The sequence below is a fragment of the Ambystoma mexicanum genome, chromosome 3p (genome assembly GCF_040938575.1).
Source record: "Ambystoma mexicanum isolate Mex_15411 chromosome 3p, UKY_AmexF1_1, whole genome shotgun sequence".
Classification (NCBI taxonomy): Eukaryota; Metazoa; Chordata; class Amphibia; order Caudata; family Ambystomatidae; genus Ambystoma; species Ambystoma mexicanum.
This window is the reverse complement of record NC_090925.1, coordinates 562,648,254-562,668,788: the sequence shown is the minus strand read 5'-3', so window position 1 is coordinate 562,668,788 and position 20,535 is coordinate 562,648,254. Positions and strand designations below refer to the sequence as shown.

At 43.9% G+C, this 20,535-nt stretch overlaps 1 protein-coding gene across 3 annotated transcripts in view; it reads right to left on the bottom strand.

The window, feature by feature from the left end:
- The window catches only part of SULF2 (sulfatase 2), a 747,920-nt gene that overhangs the window by 262,531 nt on the left and 464,854 nt on the right, over positions 1-20,535 (bottom strand). For all 3 annotated transcript variants that reach the window (XM_069651282.1, XM_069651284.1, XM_069651283.1), the window contains exon 10: positions 10,582-10,711. In XM_069651282.1, the coding sequence (XP_069507383.1) occupies positions 10,582-10,711 (130 nt within the window). The remainder of the gene's footprint in view (positions 1-10,581; positions 10,712-20,535) is intronic.

Genomic DNA, 20,535 nt, shown 5'->3' with positions numbered 1-20,535 from the left:
CTTGCCCTTGTGGTTTCCAAGACCATGGGTCATTGTGCGCTTTGTGGCAATATTAGGATATGTAGCACAGGTACGGGTGTCTGTACATTTAGCATTCACGTCACCGTCCAAAATAATAATATATTCACCACAATTCTCATCGCCATATAACAAGCAGTCTTCAAGGGCTATTTGAACATCATCCAAAGATTGTGTGATGGGGGGTATGTATACGTTAATCAACAGGATCTTCTACTCACTCTCGCACTGACTCTGCCACACTTCGACTGCCAGCACATGATCAGCAACCAGAGTGCCCTTCAACTGGAGTGAGCAAAAGCAGTGGGCAATTCCGGTTATAAGACCCCCGAATGGCCTTCCCTTGAGCCCTTTTTTGGCCATGATTTGGTAAATATAATATCCCCCAACTTGTAGGGAGCTATCGAGCCAAGTTTCTGGTAACATAAAAAATCGAAACACATCAGGCTAGCCATAGATCCTGTCTTACTTAATAAGTGGCTAAAACCCTGTGTGTTCCAAGTCACAATGTTTATATATCAATATGCCCCAGTATCACAATAGTTAGCAACTTGGGCTATAGAACATCCACCCCATGTAATCACTTCATACTCAGGGACCATGTCCTGACTAATACTACACACTGGCTGCATCCCCCTAAGTGGGGCCTTCCGTAAGGGGCTGTCATTGTTCCTGGGTTCCGAGTTAAAAGCTTGGTAAAACTGCGCAGGTGCTTTCTTAAAATAGCAAACTGTAAGCTTCAAACCCAGTGATAATAGTACATTTGCACTTGCACATAGTAGTGACACCAAAGCAGGGGTAGCAAGTTCAATCAGCGCCCAGTTCGTCCTACTCCACCTCTTTGGCAGCTTAATTTTCAAGATGTCTTTAGAAGAAATAGCAGACAGCCAGGGAACAGCCACCCCAAAGTCTGAAAAGGGCAGTTCTATTTAAAAATGGACTTGTATCCGAAGTCTTAATCTCATTTAGCCGTATCGAGGTTCCCAGTCTAGAATGAACCTCAACACTATTTCCAGTACCCACACAAGGGCCGTCCGGCATGTGTTCTTTCGCACTGGGACCATTGCGGGAACGCACAAAGCCAGCCAAAATTGGTGATCAGGGGCAACATTTCCAACACCGGCCTAGTATAATTTGCCAGATGCGTCGAGATATCGCTACTTCAGTGTTTCGTCAGCCTCTCTCTAACTTTACTCCCCGTATACCAGATTGGTACAGTGGCATCGTTAGGCTTCAAATTCCTCAAAGAGGTTTCATCATGGTCACTGATATCATTACTCTTTAACTGCTTTGGAGGCATTTCATCAAAGGAGATACCCCTATGAGGTTGTACATAGGTGGCTGGCTGAGGCTCAGCAACAGAAACAGGCTTGGTTTTAGTAAATCCAGAATGGGCCCATTTATCTAGAGGGCCATGCAGTGACACTATGCCTCTAGAGCCATCACCAAGTGTTCTCGTAACAATGGTGGGCTCTTTTTCCCTTTTTGTTGTGCCACCCGTAGGAGGACAGTCTTTGGGTTCCGCTCTTTGCAGGTCTGAGGCACTAGGCCCTGTGCCTTTACTACAGCATATAGCCTCATCTTGATCAGTAGTCTCTGGTTTTGAAGCATGCGCTTTCATCATGGAAATTTCCACGCAAAGTGCTTCAAGAGCGTCCTACCCTGACAATGCAGCAATATTTACTGAGTCTTCTAATTTCCATGAAACATCCAAATCATTAGACGTCTCAATTAGGTCTTTTGGGTCATCTATACTCACCACGGCCTTAGGCTCAATAGGGTGTGTAGAGTTCGTCTCCACCCTTTTTAGCGCTGCACTACTGCACTGAACTTGGCTATTGGGTTCCAATAGGTGACACATCTTTGTATGAAGAATCCGTTGATCAGAGGCAACTACTGAACACAGTGAGAACACTGCCTCAATTTTTGCTAACAGTTCTGAGAGTAAGTCCTGCTGCTCGCTCCCAGCTTCAGCATCCTTAAGGAGCAAGGAGTGCGTATAACATGGACTGATTCCTTCCCTAATGGTCCTAATTAAGGCTGGCTGACAAGTTAGAAAACCCAGAGACATTCTTCGCTGCATGTTGTATCCCCAGAGACTTGTGCTTGATGTTTTGGCACAGGTTTAACAGGGAACCATTATTGTCCAATGAATGTTGTGACCATAAAAGCTGGGAGTCTTGGACGGCCCTAGCAGGAGGATTATTCAGACCCAAGGGACTTGAAATGGCTACTTCAGCCAACTTGATGCTTTGATTTGCTTTGGTTACTAGGGAGCTAGCCGTAATATTGTCATTCCCTAAAAAGTACCCTGTAATCCTAGTTTGTTCACATTGTCTCGTGGCTGCACTAGATCCACATTCTTTTTTCTCTTTTAATTGCACAAACAAACAGAAGCACACCGCTGTGCATCCGCTCTGTGTGCAGTTCTTAAAGATAAACGCCACCCCATGTGTCAGCCACTGTAGAAAGACTTCAGTTGCAAATTGAATGAATGAAAATTGCCACCAACACAGAGCCGCACACCGGCATATAAGGTTATAAAACATTGTGGGTACACACATACTGAATAGAAAGGGCACCACAGGAGACCCATCTGCTGCTCCAAGCATCACTAGGGAATTTCCTGGGGAGAATGGACCCTTTCTGACCACTTAAGGAAAGAACAAAGTAAAGATTGGGATGATCACGAGGCATGAACAATGGACTCTAGGTTGTAAAGGAAGACACTGTGGTCCACTGTCCAGAGTCAATAGCCACAGAGAGTTAGCACATGACAAAACGACGGAGATGGACATTGAACAATAAAGGATTGCAGAAGGGCAACAGAGGCAGTGCAGGACAATGGATGCAGACCTTGGTGTTTAGAATTCAGAGCTATGAGCGACCAAATTTTGTTGATTATTTTGAGAAAAAATGTTAATAAGATGGTTTAAGACATCTTGAGAGGGAAGGGCTGAATGGGGAGCAGTAACCGAGGCATGGTCAACGAGATGACCAATGCAAATGTTAATGTTTTTTATACCATGCTGGTTACTACCGCAGAGGATGCTCTGCACATAGGCTTGTCGGCAGGCTGGTGAATTGTGCCACTGCCAAGCAAAGAGGGTTTGAGATTGGCATAGTGCTTCATTGATAGTGTTGGCCCAGAACAGTTTCTACTAGTAAGAATGCCCTTTGAATAACTTTTGAGCAGAAGGGAAGATACAATTTTGTATTGTGGGCAATAGTGTTGTTTAACAATTAAATTCTCCACTTTTGTTATGCTGATTACGTATTTGAAGTTCAACGATAAACGAGGTTGAGGAATGGGCTTGGTTCCCCTATTTGTCTTATATGCTTTACTGACATTATGGGCAAAGCTAAATTGGGCTTATGTAGGAAAACTGGCATATATTGACACAGCATAGCATGGACTTGTCTTCTTGCAGTGGCATTGATGGGTTTATCGGAAAGGAGAACTGGCGTATGTTGTTACATGTAAATAGGGGTATATATTGATGCAGCAATCATGAAATTAGTCTTTGTACAGTGGCATTACTGGCATTATGGGCAAAGTCAACATACATGCATTCTTCCATGCCATTACTAACATATATTGACACCGCAAGTTTGAAAATGTCTTTTTACACTGGCAGAATACTGGTTTATAATTTCGGTAAATGCATCATGACACGGTGTTGGAAAATCCTCTTCTGTACTGTTTGTGACTTGGCATTTCTTAGATTTTTTCAGGTGTTCACCTACAAAACCTCATGCGCAAAAGAGGCTATGCAGCTCTTTCTGCTTTGCGTCATCAACGAGGGCATCCAGATTCAGTCCTTAATTAAGGATTACCAGGCTAAGGCTGTAGGCCTATGGTGCAGGAACTTGGGGTAGTGAAGACTTGCAGATTTTGGCTGTAGCTGAAAATAACCTTTTTGCAAAGCATTTTTGAAGTACCCTAAAGGATTTCTTCTGTTATTTTTCACAAGAAAGTTGGGCTAACGCACATTGGTAATCGAGCCGATCGCGTTGTGGTGCTCGATTTGGGGAAATGCTAAAATGTGTGTGACTAGGACCATACTGGCAGATGTCATGACCAGTGTCACGGCAGGCCATGCACTGTGGGTGATTCACGTTAAAAAAGAATTGAATACAATTGACAGCCTGGGTCACCAAACCTAATTGGATTCCTAGGAATCACAACACTTTGATTAGGGATAAATACTTTGCACAACAACACAACTGGGGAGAAGCGCTTTGTTTGGGGATACATACTATAAGGCAGTATTTCACTCTGAAAACTACCCCTGGTCCAGAGTCGTATTTGATCGGGAATAGACACACATTCTCATGTGCACTCTTAACCAAGTTCCATGTTCATGTATTGCCTTTAAATGATGTTATAAGAACAGAAAGAGCCTTATGCACTTGCACTTTGAATGTGCCTGAGGTCCTACTGCACTTTATGCTATTTTGCCCACAGTACACTGTGGTATGTGGCTGTACGCTGATACCCAATTTAAGGCAATATGGTTTTAGAAATTGTCGCACAGCACTTATATTTCGGTTGATGCGTTTTAAACGACGGTTTGGCAGTTAGCTATTTGTTGCTAGTAGCAATGAAAAATAATTCTCTGCGACTTCGTATATATTTGTACTGCGGTATTTTTCTGCATTTTACAATATTTTTAGCCAGACTAAACCAATTAAATGTTTCTCTCTTTTTCAAATAAGTGATATGTTTTACTTTGAAGGAAAAACTCAGTATTTTCCAAAATAAAGTATGGATGTTTACACAATTTGTCCACAAAGTGCATTTTAAACTGCACCCATTTAACTCCTTTTAACAAATTTTAACTCATTATTTTAACCCATTATTTTACCGAACCCTTCTTGGTTGGTTGGAGCTCCCCCACTACTCTTGCTCACTTGCACACATTCATGAAAATTATTTAGACCCCTGCAATGAGAGAATCACTAGCTGCCAGAGTAGAAAAGTGATCGGACCATCTCACCATGCGATAGAGAAAGCATTGATGAAATGAATGTCCAGGTCAGTGTAATACATGCATCCAAAGAGTGACAGTTGGAGTCTGAGGTGCCCATGACTCCCAGAATGCTCATGGAGGGCTGGAGGTCAAGTGCCAAAGGGTAATTTCGGAAGCCAAGTCACAAGTTAAGGCCACCAAGGATAGTGAGTGAAGGATACTGGTGAGCGTCAGAGAGAGTGAGAGTGAACGAGAGAGAGAGACTGACCCCAGAGTATCTGGGAACAGTTTCTGGTGAGCACTCTTCCTGGTAATGGGAAGGCAGTTGTAAATGAGCCACAAAGAGTCAGAACTGCCAGAGAGGGATAGAGTGAGAAGGGTGCATTCCCAATCAGAACTTGAAGATGTAAATGGAACTATCCGCAGTCTAAGGTGACTTTTAAAGATAACTGAAGCACCTCATCCTATGTCATTAATCCAGTTAACTCACAAAATGCTACAATATGTGGGAAGGAGATTGCCTGTGGTGTGATTGCTATCTTCATACAGCAATGTTTCAGTAAGCCTAAGCCATAACTATTAGTGGTGGTGTGCTCAAAGAAAAACACAAGCGGTCTTGATTGGAAGGTTTTGAACTCATCTGAACCTCTGGCTTTGCTCTGGGCAAACCGGCCAGACCATAATTCTTCACCTGCCGAACCATTACAGAAAGGGGAACGACCATATGCAAATCAGAGTTGGTCCCACCCTAAAACGGGCCGTCCAGCCCAAACTGCTTGGTGACATCCATTCTGCTTATGACTATAAGCAACACAAGACAGACCCTCACGAGACCCTTTTCCATAGTGGGGAAAAGAGGCAGGAGAAGCTGGCTTCACACAGAATCTGGGCCCTCGGGATTAAATGGTACCATTGAAAATGTGCACAATATGGATTTAGTTTCTCTTCATTGCAGTGGCATAAAGGTTAGGGCAGTTGGCAACCTATACTTGAGAAAAAAATATATCTACAAATGAATATCTCCTTATTAAAGACTTTAGTAACTTGCTTACATGTTGCCTTGCACACACACCTCAAAGCGATCTGATAGGTTTCCAAAGCAAAAGACCCCATCAATGGCACGTGCCGGATTTCCAGAACCAGTGCCAGGGGTTGAGCAGTGGCGAGGAACTGCTCCGGATAAGATTATGAAATAGGAGTATTTTACTCCCTATTTTTTAAAATTGGTAGCAAAATGATTTTTTAGAGAGATTAAAAAAGGAAGTTTTATTTCCAAAGCGGGTTTTTAATGAGCAAGTAAAAATGTGGGTTAACTTATAAATATGTAAGTCTGACACGAGAAGTGCAGGCGGAAGGGAGAGGGGGAAGTGCAAGGGAGAGGGTAAGGGGGAAAGTGCGATCATGGCAACAGGCTAAGAGCAGGTTCAGCCAGTGCAGCACAGCTGTGGGTGTGTGCAAGGAGGCAAGGAGGCAGGGCGGGCTGTAGGGGTTACAGTTACAGCCCCTAAATGCGCGGTAGGCCCAGAGGAAGTGCAAGGAGGTCTTTCATGGTGCAGCTTGGTACCCAGTGGCACTCTGAAGGTACCAAGCAACCAGTCATTGCAGAAGTCAGGTAAGTTATCAGGGAAGTGGGAGAGAGAAGGCATATTACGTATTGATGCATATTTCTTTGTGCCTAGTTGTTCATGCGCACTCAAAGATCCATGTTTACCTCTCCAGATGAGGCAGTGACAACAATAGAGTCCCCTCCTATGGCACTACGTGTACTTCTGTTGGACACATATACATGGGCCTGCTTGGATGAAAGCAGGGTATAGGCTCCCATGTGACTGTTTCCTGTTTCCTATTAGGAGTATTTTTACTCCTATCTTCTTTTGGAGTATTTGTATATTTTAGGGGGTAAAAGTAGCTGATACACCCCTTTTTTTGTAGGGCTGCCGGGCAGAACGATGGTGGGGGCCAAAGTGTGCTTGGGAGTGGTCCATGCGCTCAACGGCAACAGAAAAGTGAAAGGTACTGGACATTCTCCTCAATGTAAAGAGGGTCACCTATTCCTAAAGCTATGTCGAAGAATTGGTGATGTGAGAAGAAAACAGCAAAAAACCGAATTATACTGCTACACCGTGCTAATAAAAAATAGGAGCCAAGTAGGGATATGCAAAACAATATTTATTTCAACATTCTCCGCGATGATCCTGTATTCTGGTGGAACATTTTTGTTTATTCCATTCATTGCTCATTAACCTTTTTCAACAGAATTTCACCTATATCTTTTCACCGCTGGAAGCCAATTTTGAAGCCCGTTATTTCCAAATAGGAGAATGTTAGACGGCACCCTAAGAGCTCCTATAATTTATCCAGATGAGAGCCAGATGCGAAATCCGAGTTATTCCTGCTGCCACATTTGCTCAACGTGTAAGGAGAAGCGAGATGAAAGTAGCCTAAACTAATCTAGAACAATCAAGCTGACCATCCTCTTTCAGTTGAGATTTGAATTTTATTTTATTCATTTGAAAGGCAGAGGAAAAACAAAGCAAAGCGCTCATTGCGAGATGCCAGTTTTGATAGATCTCCAAAAATGCATTTAATTTAATCGCTTCAACTGTTGTCCCTATAGAAACCATTAGCTAGATGTGACGCCTACCTTAAGTATGCATTCATTCCCAAGAGTTGGAATTCAGAATTTCAGATGATTCCATCCAATTATTCAGTCTTTTCAGAAGGGATTGAAATTCAGAAAAACGAAAGTATGCATCTTTCATATGCTAAAGTTATGAATCTTAAAGATGGGAAGCTAGCTCAGCGAGTAAAGCTCTCACGTCACATCTATGTTCAGCCTGCATCTATGTCCCAGCTCGCCCCTCCATCATTCCCAGGTTGGTACATTGGGTATCATTGTGATACAACTCCAGACATTACAGCACTTAGACACGGGAGGAATCTAGCATGAAGTCATGCATACAAATATCCTTTTCATGAAGGAAGCAAGACAAAGCTGAGTATCTACTACAGGAGTATCGGGAGATCCTCGCCGTAGTACAGAAAACCCACTCTGGGCCCTATAGGGCCAGGAAATAATCTGGACCTCTCTGAAATTGGCACATACATGGTAATTAGGGCACCAAAGGAACCACGGTATGTTAAAACTCTCACCAATAAACCCTACTACAATTTTACATGGATGACTTGTGGCCTCCATTCTTTCAAACTTGGCCTTGCTACAGGTGCACAGCGAAGGTTCGCTGCTGTGCATGCCTGCATGCTTCTGATTTGAAACCAGAGTGGAGGAATCTGAACCAGTGTACACAACGTTAACGTGCCCCTAAAGACGGGTCCTACACTATTCAGGGGTGATGAAACAAGGGCCTAGTTTGGCTTGTGAGACGCCCTGTAAATAGCAGCATGCATTCAACCATTGCATGGGTGGAGCTTTCTGGCAGTGCATGTGGACTGATCAAAGCCTGTAGAATTTTATTTGAAAAGAAAGATGTGATTGATTTTACTTCTGTTGATTGATAACATTCTGCACCTAGTTAAAAGATCATTAACTTTGGCATTGTTCAGCATTGGTTCCAAATGACCTAAATGAATGTATTTAGGTAAATGAGTCGCGAGTAGTTCAGGTTGGCTTTGGACCCGGAACATTTGCAAAACATATTTGGAGTCGTTTTATTCTACATGACTGAAGTTTCAGCATCAAGTGGCATCTTAGTCAATGGTAACTAAGGTGCATATGCTCCCACTCACTTTCATGCTCCCACTCACTTTCCCGCCTCAGAATGACAAAGAGTGCATATTTTGGAATTCGTTATTTTAGGTTAGTTATAATGGTATCAGTTATTTTGGTACTCGTGATTATCACTGCATACCCATTCCTGACACTTGTTCCAAAGCAAACATCAATGTAGATCAATCTTTGAATGGATCTACCCTAAATTGGGCCAGTGATCATGCTCCATTTTATTCACCAAGGCTGTAGAGTCTCTCCCTTTCGTGAACGAAAAGATAATTTGTGGGAATGACTTCCCTTGATGACCAAACAACATGGACTTAACCCCTTAAGTGCCAGGCTATTGGCACTTCAGGGGTTCGTCTTAAAACGTAAACAAACGTCATTCTCGGACTAGTATCTCTGCATTTCCTCTAGTGACCCCTGAGTGATGCAAATGCCTAATCCAACAAGGCAGCATCACCTGCATCGAGGAGTTACAGTATGTGCGTTTGCCCCTCCCTGGAAGGACGGAGCTTCACCCTACCCAGTCGTTTGGGTAAATTGGCATATGCAAATTTGGCGGAAAGATCATGGGATCACACTAGAGCCTCGCTGCCCCCTCCACAGCCATTCTCTGTGATATGGTATGTGGCTCAAACTGAAGTCTCTGATGGGATAGCATGGAAAAGACAGTCAATTTCCATTGGACTTGTGTAAAGTTCTGCAGAGGACGCGGCTTCAACAACAACTTTTCAGCAATAAACCCTGACGGGTGAGGGCATTACTGGCCTATCCTGAGGGGTTTATTGCCATTAGCATCCCAGTATGTTTTATCAGGATGCTAATATATATTTTTTCAAGTTGAGAAACAGCGTGTGTGGGGAAGGAGATGCAGGGGAGCACGGGGCACAATTACCTGCTGTCGATGGTGGCCCCCTCCCTTCTTACCATGAGGTAAAGACCAAGTTCTGAGTTTTCCTGATTGGCTAGGAGGCCGCCTTACCCTGCACCAGCCACGCCACCGGGCTGCTAATTCACAAATAAAGAACACTTTTTATCACATATCAGACATAACAAATACAATATCTTCATTGTTCATAATGGAGACAGGTGACTGGTAAGTAACAAGTTTTGTTTTTTCCAAAGAAACACATAACACTCTTGCAGCAATACACAGCGCAAGGTCCTTAGCGGGGAAGAAAAAAAATACTTTTTGAATAGAAATAAAAACCCTGCGGTTGATCGCCTAGCAGAAGTTTTACAAAGCATGTGAAAGTCAGGCAGACTACCAAGGCTTAACCACAGATCTACGGGTGCAAATAATGCTGTGGATACTGTGTGCTGACTTGTCAAATGTACCATTTATAAACAGTTCCTATACCTTGATAACAGAAGAAAGAGAGGATATTTACTCCATCTAGAAAGAATGCCTTGAATAGAAAGGGTCTAACAAAGTCAGACATTTAAAAATAAATCTCCAGAAATTCTGGAAACATGACATACACTCATATATGTTCATCACCAAAAACCCTTTGAGCTCTATATAGTCTGTGTATTAAAATATGTGGAATGCCGCGGTCTTAGGGAAAACTTTAGTTTAGGATTGACTCATATTCCAAAATAAACTCAGGTCTTGTGGTTTGTAGGTCAATCATATCAGGAGCCTGAGAGGGAATTATTTGCTTTGGTTAAACCACAGCTTAGTCATCATTGTGCGTCAATTTCAGGGCAATGACCTAGTTGTGAGTCACATTGCGGAGCAACTGTTTGTACTTGTGGTAAGGTATACTGCATCCTTAAAACGAATCAATTATCCTACAGTGGTGAATGGAGTTCCGCTTGCAGACCAAATTCATGCACTCTACAGTCAAGTCTCACCTGCCCAAGCTGCTCGCAGGCCGTCTGGTACTCCGCTTGCTGGCACAAGTCTTTAACACGTTGGTATTTGGGGAGAAAGTTCTCTTCCTGGGCATCGACCTTCTCATTTTCCCTCTTATGCAGCAATTTACTGGAAAACAACATTCATCGTTCAGAAAAGATGGAATACCTACACATGGTTGCTGCCGCTGCTTACGATTACTTTTCCAAGTGAATGTCACTCAATGTCACTCAAGATATAACTCGTACTTCTTGCTTTGATTTTATTTGCATGTATTTGTGGGTGTGGAATTTCCAGTCTACACTTCAATATTCAACACATGCATAAGTGGTGCTTCAGATTACACTTTCAATTAATTCTATACATGTTTACAAAAAGCTGTAGGATTCACAAGTAATTCTTACAGGCAGAATAAATACTTCCTTTTGAAGGTAGTTTTTATTTTGCGCCATTCCTCAGTACTCTCTCCCTTATGTTAAACTTTGTACATGCCAGACCTAGTACCCACACCTTTGCCAGAATGGGCCACATGACATGTCAGGGGAAGCAGACAAGCCTCAATGGCACCACTGTGTGGAAGTGTTGTGTATACAACTTAGAGTCAAAGGTTATGTGCATTTGTGTAGCAATACCGAGAGGTCATTCAGCAGAGAAACATAGAGGCCATGGTCGCTCCATGCCACTCTTTAAGTAGGGAAGTGACAGTGTTCTTTTCATTGGCACAAGAGTCATGTTTTTAAAGTGCCATTTTTTCTATTAGGTGGGAATCCCTCCACACTCTCCGCACACTGTATTTTTAATCCCCTGTTAAACCTTTTTTTGAATTATTGTTCATTTTTTGCACCAAAACGTGTGTTGTGATTAATAAAAAAGGGTCATCAACCAGAAACCACACTGGAGGCTTGCAGGTAGGTAGCAGGTCACCCTTTATTGAAGGTAAAGTATTCGGGTAAGGAAGAGGGCCTCAGGTAAGTCAGTACAGCAGAGAAGACCCACCTGTGCACCCATGCACCCATTCATCATCAATCCCATTGTCAACTATCACGATCACAGCACTCACTTCAGCACGCACGCAGCATTCATGCAACGTTCCAGCAGCCATAGCATCACAAACTCAGGCACACTCACTGTCCACAGACGCCAGCCAGGTCCGCACAACGTCTGCATCGACACAAAGATTGTTTTTCTTCAATTCAATGTCATTGCATTGACGGATTTCTGTGATCTTGATAGCATGCCTATGTGGCATAAACGGGAGTGGGAGGATCTCTGGCAGGAAATTACTAGGCACAGTGTGGTGGCACGCATGCCAACAGTAAGGCACTGTTCCGGAGTCACAGCTGGTTGCTCATACAGACTTTTAAATGAAATGCAACCAGAAGGCAGCCCCTGGCACTTTCTCCTTTCCACCCACTGTAATCCAGGGTTTCTTCTGCACCAACACCACTTTGAATATGCATGAAATCGACACTGAGCCAAAATGAAAGAAAAAAGCTCAGAGTATTGTGTAGAGAAGACAACCTGCCAAATGAAACCCACCCTCACTGAGACACTCCTCAGAGTCAGCCAGTCTTCCTGACTACAGAACACAGTGCTTATGGGCTTCAGTGCCCCCCGGCAGCTGTGGTCAGAGTGCCTGCCCATTGGAGCAGTGATGTTCACATGCAGGTCTGGATTAAGTTTCCAGAGGATTGGGGCAGGAGCAGAGATGCAATCATTCCAAGGGCCCAGGTGATCAAGAGTATAGCCAGCAGGCTTTACCCCAATATTTCTAGCAGGCACCTTATCATGCAGAGCTATGTGACTAGGATTGGAATCTGCTATTGCTGAGCTACCTCACCAGTTTACCCTGGGTGATTTTACAAAGTGCACAGTCCTCCCAGTTTTGCTTGGGATTAGAAGCAACGGTTTACCAGCCAGACTAATTAGAAGTTCTGAAGTACATTTGAATTGACCTCCATTGAGGCTGCTGCGAGCAGATGCGATTACTCTCTATAATGGCACACATTTTACTACCCTGGAAAGAAGGAAAAGCTGACACGTGAACCTTATGGAATAGCATTTGTGAGAAGGTTGCAAACTTCACACATCGTAATTGTGATGCAAAAATATGCAAACAAAATGAGTACTGCACATGGCGATGCAGCTGTTAGGGTAAACTAACCGGTAACAATCTCTCCCACTTCTGCAAAGCTATTGGGCCTCATTACGAGTCGGGCAGTAGGGGATACCGGGCCCCAGTAAGGAGACCGGTGCCGGTAATCCCCTACCCCCCGATTCCGAGGTCCCCTAACGGGAACCGCTAGCGACGTGTGATCGGACCACACGTCCCTTACAGGTCCCGCTAGGGGACCAGGCAGCTAATTACGGGCCTGCCATTAGCAGGCCCATAAATAGCACCTTCTCCATTCCCATTGAGCCCTATGGGGGCTCAAATGGGAATGGGGAATGGTTGGTGCAATGGGGACTTACCGGTCCCGCCAGGGTCGGATTAGACCGGTAGGTCCCCATTGCACCACACCGGACTCGGTCCCATTATTGGTGGCGGTCATGGCGCAAATAGCGCCATGACTATGACCAATCTCGGAATGAGGCCCATTGTGTTGGAAATGAATGGTGTCACCTTCACGCCATCTCTTTGGTCCACACTCCAATTCACTATTCCTTGATCCACAATTCAGACACAGAATACCTCATTGCCACAGGGTCCTCTGTAGATAGCAACTCTTCGTTTGGGAGCATGATATCACTGCAGCTTTAATGAAGTGCTGCAAACAACCAAGAAGGTGGCCTCCAGGTACAATGATGTCCCAGGAATGCTATGTTGGTAGTATCTGACAGTGATTCTAAATGCAAATCCAGGATGAACAATCATGTCTGAACAGTTGGTTAATGAGTGCTTACAGCTTCCTGTTTCTGCACATGGGTGCACCAAAAAGACACTCAAAGCCACTTCTTGGGTTGAAAAAAGTGGTCGGCTGCACCAGAAGCTTGTGCTTTGAGGGCACAGGATCATCTGTTCACAGTCAGTGACTACTTTACAAGCCCTGCTCCGATTTGTTTGTTTTTTTACTTTGTATTTCAAGTACAAAGAAAGAAATAGGTTGGCACAGATTCTTGTCAAGTGCTTCCAAGATCTCTTTATTGTTAGCAGAGCATTTTACATGTGTTGCAGAGAGATTAGTGGAAGATGACGGTCTGCACAGCTCTGAGTGGGTACTTGGTAGTCACCATTGTTAGCGGTATATCCTTTAAAAAGTACAATATTTAAATTAGAAAAGGGAGGGGTACATAACTAGCTCAATTCTGTGTAAAACCATAACTATGAGCAGGTGACCTTATTATTCATTTTCTTTCACTAGCTTTAATTCTCCAAAGTGTAGCTGTAAAACCCAGAGAAGATTTGTTTAGGATCATATTAACATATGTACAAGCTAGTGCTGGGAACATATTTGGCCTTATGCTTACTTTACGACTGGGTCAAAATCTCAGCTTCACCAGTTAATCCTGTAATCCTGGGCAAATAATTGTCAATGTACCTTAGCTACCAAAATTGGAAGTTCAGAAAAGTAATTCTGTGTACTCTACTAAAAAAAAGCCTCACTCATGGTTATTGACCACACCAACTATAGTTATTTAAAAAGCCAAGAATTGTAGGTTGTGCAATGATGTGGGAGTCCCTCAACTGAGAACAAACATAGGTCAAATACTCTGTTCTATAGACTTTCTTCCACCCAGGAGGGTCTACAACCATGTTTTAGCTCACTGCACCCTTCACAGAGGAGACATATCCATTTGCATAACAGTCTGGTCCCACGCACAAGGGCAGTCCAGCACCGAAATGCTACCCAATTCTCCTGTGAACAAGAGTACAAACAGCAACCCCAGACACGTTTTGCAGCCTTGTTGGGCCTCCTCAGTGAGCTGAAGCTGAGCCACTCTAGGGCACAGTGAGCAAGGCGTCCATGTCTGGATTACTCCAGGTTACCAAGGGTGAAACCTCAAGTTTTACAAATTAAGCAAGGATGTGGGGCTGTGATGAATCAGTGATGATTCCCCCGGAAAACCTGGCCTGGGACCCTTCTCATGTGGCCAGGGAAAGGCAGATGATTTGTGATCCCGACCCTGGGGATGGTGTTTTGCAGGAGGAACACATGAGGGGGAAACAGGTCAGGAGAAAGCGAAACACCCTTGTTCAACCTTCCCCAAGACCCCAAACTTCTAATGGCCAATTGCAAAATAGACGAAATTAGAAAAACTGATTTTTGCATTAGGACTTCAAGTCCCATAATTCCCGAAGTACTGGGACATAGAAGGCTGAAGAGAAGCAGTGTAGCTTGTTAATGGGATTGACCCACATCGGAGGGAGAGTGGGATGCTTAAAAGTCCCCCTCAGGTGCAGGCTATTAGTGAGAAGAAGGAGCATGGTAGCAGTTGTAGGTGGAGGAGTTGTGAATGCTCCACGTTGCAGCAGAAACAGATACTGGAGGAAGAGGAGGACGCCGGTACCACTGTGGAGCAGTGAGCAGTAGCCATTCCTGAGAGGGTCTTTGCCTCCAGCAGACTTAATTGCAGAGGTCATGGAGCGGGAAGCGGGAGAGAGGGACGCTTGCCCCCTGGAGAACTGTTTTGCAGAGGCTGCACAGTGGGAAGTGAAAGTTTGGAAATCTGTCCTTTCCCCAAGGCTATCTCGGGTGGCAGACGAGCACCGGAGAGCCTCCGGAGAAAAAGGAAGCTCTGTGTGCAAGTTGCACGGGCAGCGGCAGGCTGAAATTAGCAGATTGCTGGATCGCGAGGTGCCTCTGAAGAGAAGGACCTATGAGCAGCGAGGGAAATGACATGCACGCTTTACCTGGTGAGTTCAACAAGTGATTATAACAACGGAGTGCCCCGTGACCGCTCGTGTGCTCAATGTAGGTGTTTCCACATTGAAAAGCAATAGAGTATGAGTGAACATAAGACTGAAGGCAATTCTGAATACTGAACTGGTAGAAAACAGAGACAACCTTATTGTATAAGATCAATTGACTGTGACTTTAAGAATTCGAAAAAAAAAAGAAAAGGTAATTTAAGACTAACAAACATTGACAAAGAATGAAAGTCCCAAAGGTTGTAACGTTTATTGCCCATGTGTGAAGAAGTCCATGCCAAAAGCTGATATAATTTCACATTACCAAAGTCAAGGAAGAAGCAGAATACAACCATATCATTGTCAGTGCATGGTTAATACATAAGTGGGGAAACAAAAGTGACAAGAAGGTTGCCCGTCTGGCAAAGGCTGTTCAGAAGGAGATGAGCATAACTTACTGATGTTTTGGAAATTTCCAAATTATACTAAAGAGCACCAATGTGAATCTTGCCTTCCCTGAAAAATCGCTTAAAGCTTGATGTTCTAAAGTAAGAAGCACTACGAAGTTGTGGTGAGCTGACCTTAACTGTTCGGGCAGGGGAGTATATACAAACAGCAAACTCTGAAGTAGTAGCCCTGACATGGGAGTAAACCAGGTGTGATAGAAGTAGTAGGCCTGGCATGGACGTAAACCAGGTGGAATTTGATGAAGTGCAGTGAAGTGGTTTTTGGTAAATTATCTTGACAAACTTTGGTTGCTGAAGCAAGAACGGTTTATAAAGCTGCTGCAAAAGTTGTTGCAAAAGTATCCTGACAAAGACAATTCATGATGATGAGCTAAAGAAATATTCTTGGTTTATGCGAAGAAGATTGCTTTGAGTCTTATTATTACAAGTTTAAGTTGAACTTTTGTTGAACTATTCCGAAATGTTGGAACTTTGTGTTGTCAAATTGTAGCCACACAGAACTGTGTTCAAACTTTTGTTACAGAACAGGATTTCCTTATTTCTTTTGGAATTGTGGAACAGAATATTGTTTGAATGTGGGGAAGTTGAATTCACCCAGATCATAAGGAGAGACTGTTACAATATTGTGAAGTTAACTGTTATATTTGTGTTGCCTTTAAACTGCCATGCATTACCTTGTTGAGTTACTATATGAATACGTGTGAGGGAGAGACCTTTTGTTACAGTGTTTCCTTTACTTTATTTTAGGGAAGGAAATCCTCGTCAGGTTAGGCATAGTGAGGCATTTATCCAACCTTTTGAGTTAATAAAATGGAATCTTTTGAAAAACCTTCAAAAAGTTGTCCGCCTCACATTTCTGACCCCTCACAGAGCCCCTCTACTGAGAACGAACATGAGTCAAATACCCTGTTCTATGGAATTGCTTCCACTCTGGAGGGTGTGGTTGTAGACCGTCCTGAGTGGAAGAAATTCCATAGAAACAGTAGAGTCGAGAATACAGAGGAGAGTTAGAAAGTCTAACACGTTTAACCTGGTTTCAGGTTAAATAGATACGTTTCAACTGCCCTCTTGAAGGCTGACAGAGAGTTGACAGCTCTCATTGTTAATAGGAGTGCATTCCTTTCTTTTGGGGCCTGTACAGGGAAGCTGCTACCTCCAAACTTAGTCAGCCTGAACCAAGGTTATTTGAATTTTTGGTTATCGCTAGAACGAAGTTGCCAAGAGGATGAATGACAATCTGTCGCTCTGAAAGATACAAAGGGGCAATAGAGGTCCAACACTTATAAGATAGTGCTGGGATCTTGTGAGAGATCCTCTGTTTGACAGGCAACCAATGCAGTGCCCTTCTAGAATCAGTATTATAGTCCTGTCTACGCAGACCAAAAACTCCACGCACTGCACTGTTCTGGATGGACTGCAAAGACTGAAGATTAGCCTGGGTTGTCCGAGTCAGAAGGCTTTTTGCAGTTGTCAAGTCTCAAATCCAATAAGGCTGATGCCAAAATTGATCTGTTGCTGAGTAAGATATACAGCCTGATTTGGTTCAGAAGCCTAACCACGTAGCCACAAGATGGATGAGTGATTGGCACATGACTCTTCATACTCAATTCTGCATCCAAATGGACCTCCATGGTTTTGATGCAATCAGGTACCATAATTTGATGATTAGCGATGTTAAAGCTTTTATGGGATACATCAAGTTTCTTAAGTCGTTACCTAGTAGCCACAAGAAGGAGCTCTGTCTTATTGGGCCTCATTCTAACTTTACCAGTCTGGAAACAACCAGCACTGTTGTTTCCGAACCGGCAAGGTACAACTCTGCCAGGGGTTGCCCTGCTGCCCGGCAGGTCAGACCTGCTGGGTGAACCAGCACCCACCCGCTCCACATTATTAGTGGTGCCGGTGTTTCCGTGGTCCCCACTCTCATGGAGTCGTATGAGACGCTATGGGAATGGGGAACAACATTTTACCGGCGCCTGACTTCCTATCTGCCGGGGTTGTAATCCCACCGGTATTACTGGCAAGTCAGGTGCCAGTAACTGTTTACAGGTCCAGCAGCAACCGGCCGGTATCACGGGGACGTTTACTGCCGGACCCGTAATGAGACCATTGTCATTAAGCACCAAGGAATTGCAGACCATCCAGCACTGTATTGCAGCATAAACACCATTCAAGGTCCCAGAATATTGGTCATAACTCAAAGACCACCTGGGTGTCGTCTGCGTAGTTGGTATACTGAACACCCAGGTGGTCCAGTGAGTCAAGCAACGGCCTTATGAGGACGTGGAAGAGAGATGGTGAAATACAATATCCTTGTTAAACTCCAGCGGTAGTGCAATCAGAGGATGGATTGAACATTTTCCGCTGACACTCTCGACACATGAGGGCCAAGAAAGGAGGCAATCCAGTCACATGCCTTGTTGGAGCAGCTCACCAAGCCCTTCAACCTGTCAACAAGAATAGTATGGTCAACCAGGCCAAAGGCCGCTTCAAAGATCCAACAGCATCAGCAATGCGGGGTACCCTCTCTCTACTATACTAGTCAAGGTGGTTTTAAGGTCCACAAGGGCCGTTTCTGTCCCATGCCATGCTCTAAATCCGGATTGGTGTGTGCCTAGGATGTAATTATTTTCAAGAAAATCGTGAAATTGAAGATAGGCCACTTAATCCAAGAACTTGAGCAAGAATGGGACGTTGGTTATCGTACATTAGTTCTTAGCTATGAAAGGGTCAAGGGAACTTTTTTTCAATTAAGGAGTCGCCAAGGCCTCCTTGAGAGAAGATGGGAACACACCCTCACTAAAAGATACATTAACCATTCTGGTAATCCATGGGATCAGAAGGGCAAGGGGTTCTTTAAGAATATTTGCAGGGCAGATGCCACCCTTGGATGATGTAGGTTTTAGATTGGTAACTATCTGAAAGATCTCTGCTTCAGAGCATTGTTTAAAGTTAAACTCAGACGTTATAGAATTGAAAGTAGAAACATCCGATATGGGTCCATCTTCCATTCAGATGTTAGAGCTGAGTTGTTGTGTGCAAATAACTTTGGACACAACAACTTCAGACCTCTCAAGGATATGCCTTATCCATTCAGATGGATAAGGCATATCCTTGGGAGGTTTGAAGATGATTAGAATGATGATAGATACATTGGGGTTTATTTTGATTTTGGTAAGCAGACTTTTACATCCGTCTCGAGCAGTATGCTCAGCTACATTGTAATCCCAGTGTTCCTTAATCAGGAGTGCTACTACCCTGCCCCCCCCCACCCCCGCCCCTGTGGTCTACCTGATCTGCCTGCAAAAATGTGTAATCATGTGGGACTGCTAATGAGACAGCCATGTTGGCTGTATCATTCAGCCAGGTCTCGGTTATACCCCGTATGTCAAGGTTGGAGGTTACCAGGTAATCTTCCACCTCTGCTCCATGCTGAACTAAGGCGCGTGTACTGAGAAGTGCCATGTTGGGAAAGGAAGGGGGAGAGGATATCCAGGAGGTGCAAGAGGGTTGCATATTAGAGCTGATGTTAACAGATTGAGGAACCCCAGTTGCAACAGCGATGCTAATAGGGCATACTTCATGTGAGCCATATGTACCGCTATTGCAGAGTGCTTCTTCCATATTTGGGCTATTTAGTGGTGAGAGGACCATTGCCCCTGTACCCCTGTTTCCATTAGCCACCAAATACGAGGTACTGATTGATGCTGCTTTTTTAAGTACTTTAATTACATGTTCAATAAAACAACCTTTTCTTTATTTTGTAATGATTTTATAATGTTGGGAATGCGTTGCAGAGCTGGGTCCTCAGTATCGGGGTGCATTATAGTGTTTCCCCCTGGGTGCTATGGTGTTCAGAATCCGCTATACAGACGCACCCCAGAGAGGCCTGCCCCTATTGGTCCATGTTTTGCTACTTTTGTGAACCACCGCTAAATATATAGCCGGTTAAATGATCGCCTACTGTAACACTTTGAGGCAGCTCTTCACTTAAAAGTGTTTTGCTTCAAGACTCATTTGCTTCAAATGCCTCACGACCAAAATGGATGAAATGTTTAAACATACAATGATATTCCTTGCTATTGAGCAACTATTCAGGTAAGAGGCTCGCCTTCTTGCCATTAGAGAATGTGGCAGCAGAGATTAGGCTCGCAGCCAGAGCCAGGTATGTTTCATAGTGCATTTTACCATGAAACAGACCTTTGCATTTGCGGGTACCATCCCAGTTCACATGCAAACTACAAAACAGAAAATACATGTCCTGTTACATAATTAGTTTTGCCCCTTCAGATTTGCGACCTAAAGTAATGTGGTTCCGTGTCGCCCAATTTATGACATTTCAATATCCTCTACTCTTGCACTTAAAGCTTCACATCAAGATAACATTCTAATTCCATTTGCAGCCCAGCGGGACAGCAGACAGAAACCCTGCAGTGTGGGCGGTTCAGGACAAGATATGTAAGGAACTCAACATGTTTTAAATGGCAGATAACGGCACGGGCACGTCTCACAAGCAAAAGTGTGACTGCAAGTACAACGTAAAAAAGCAAAAAGCACGTTTGGCTGTGGCTGTCTGTAGCCTGCTTTTTTTGGCAGGCATTTTAGCATGATAGTACCTGCCTTCCTGCAGGCCTCTC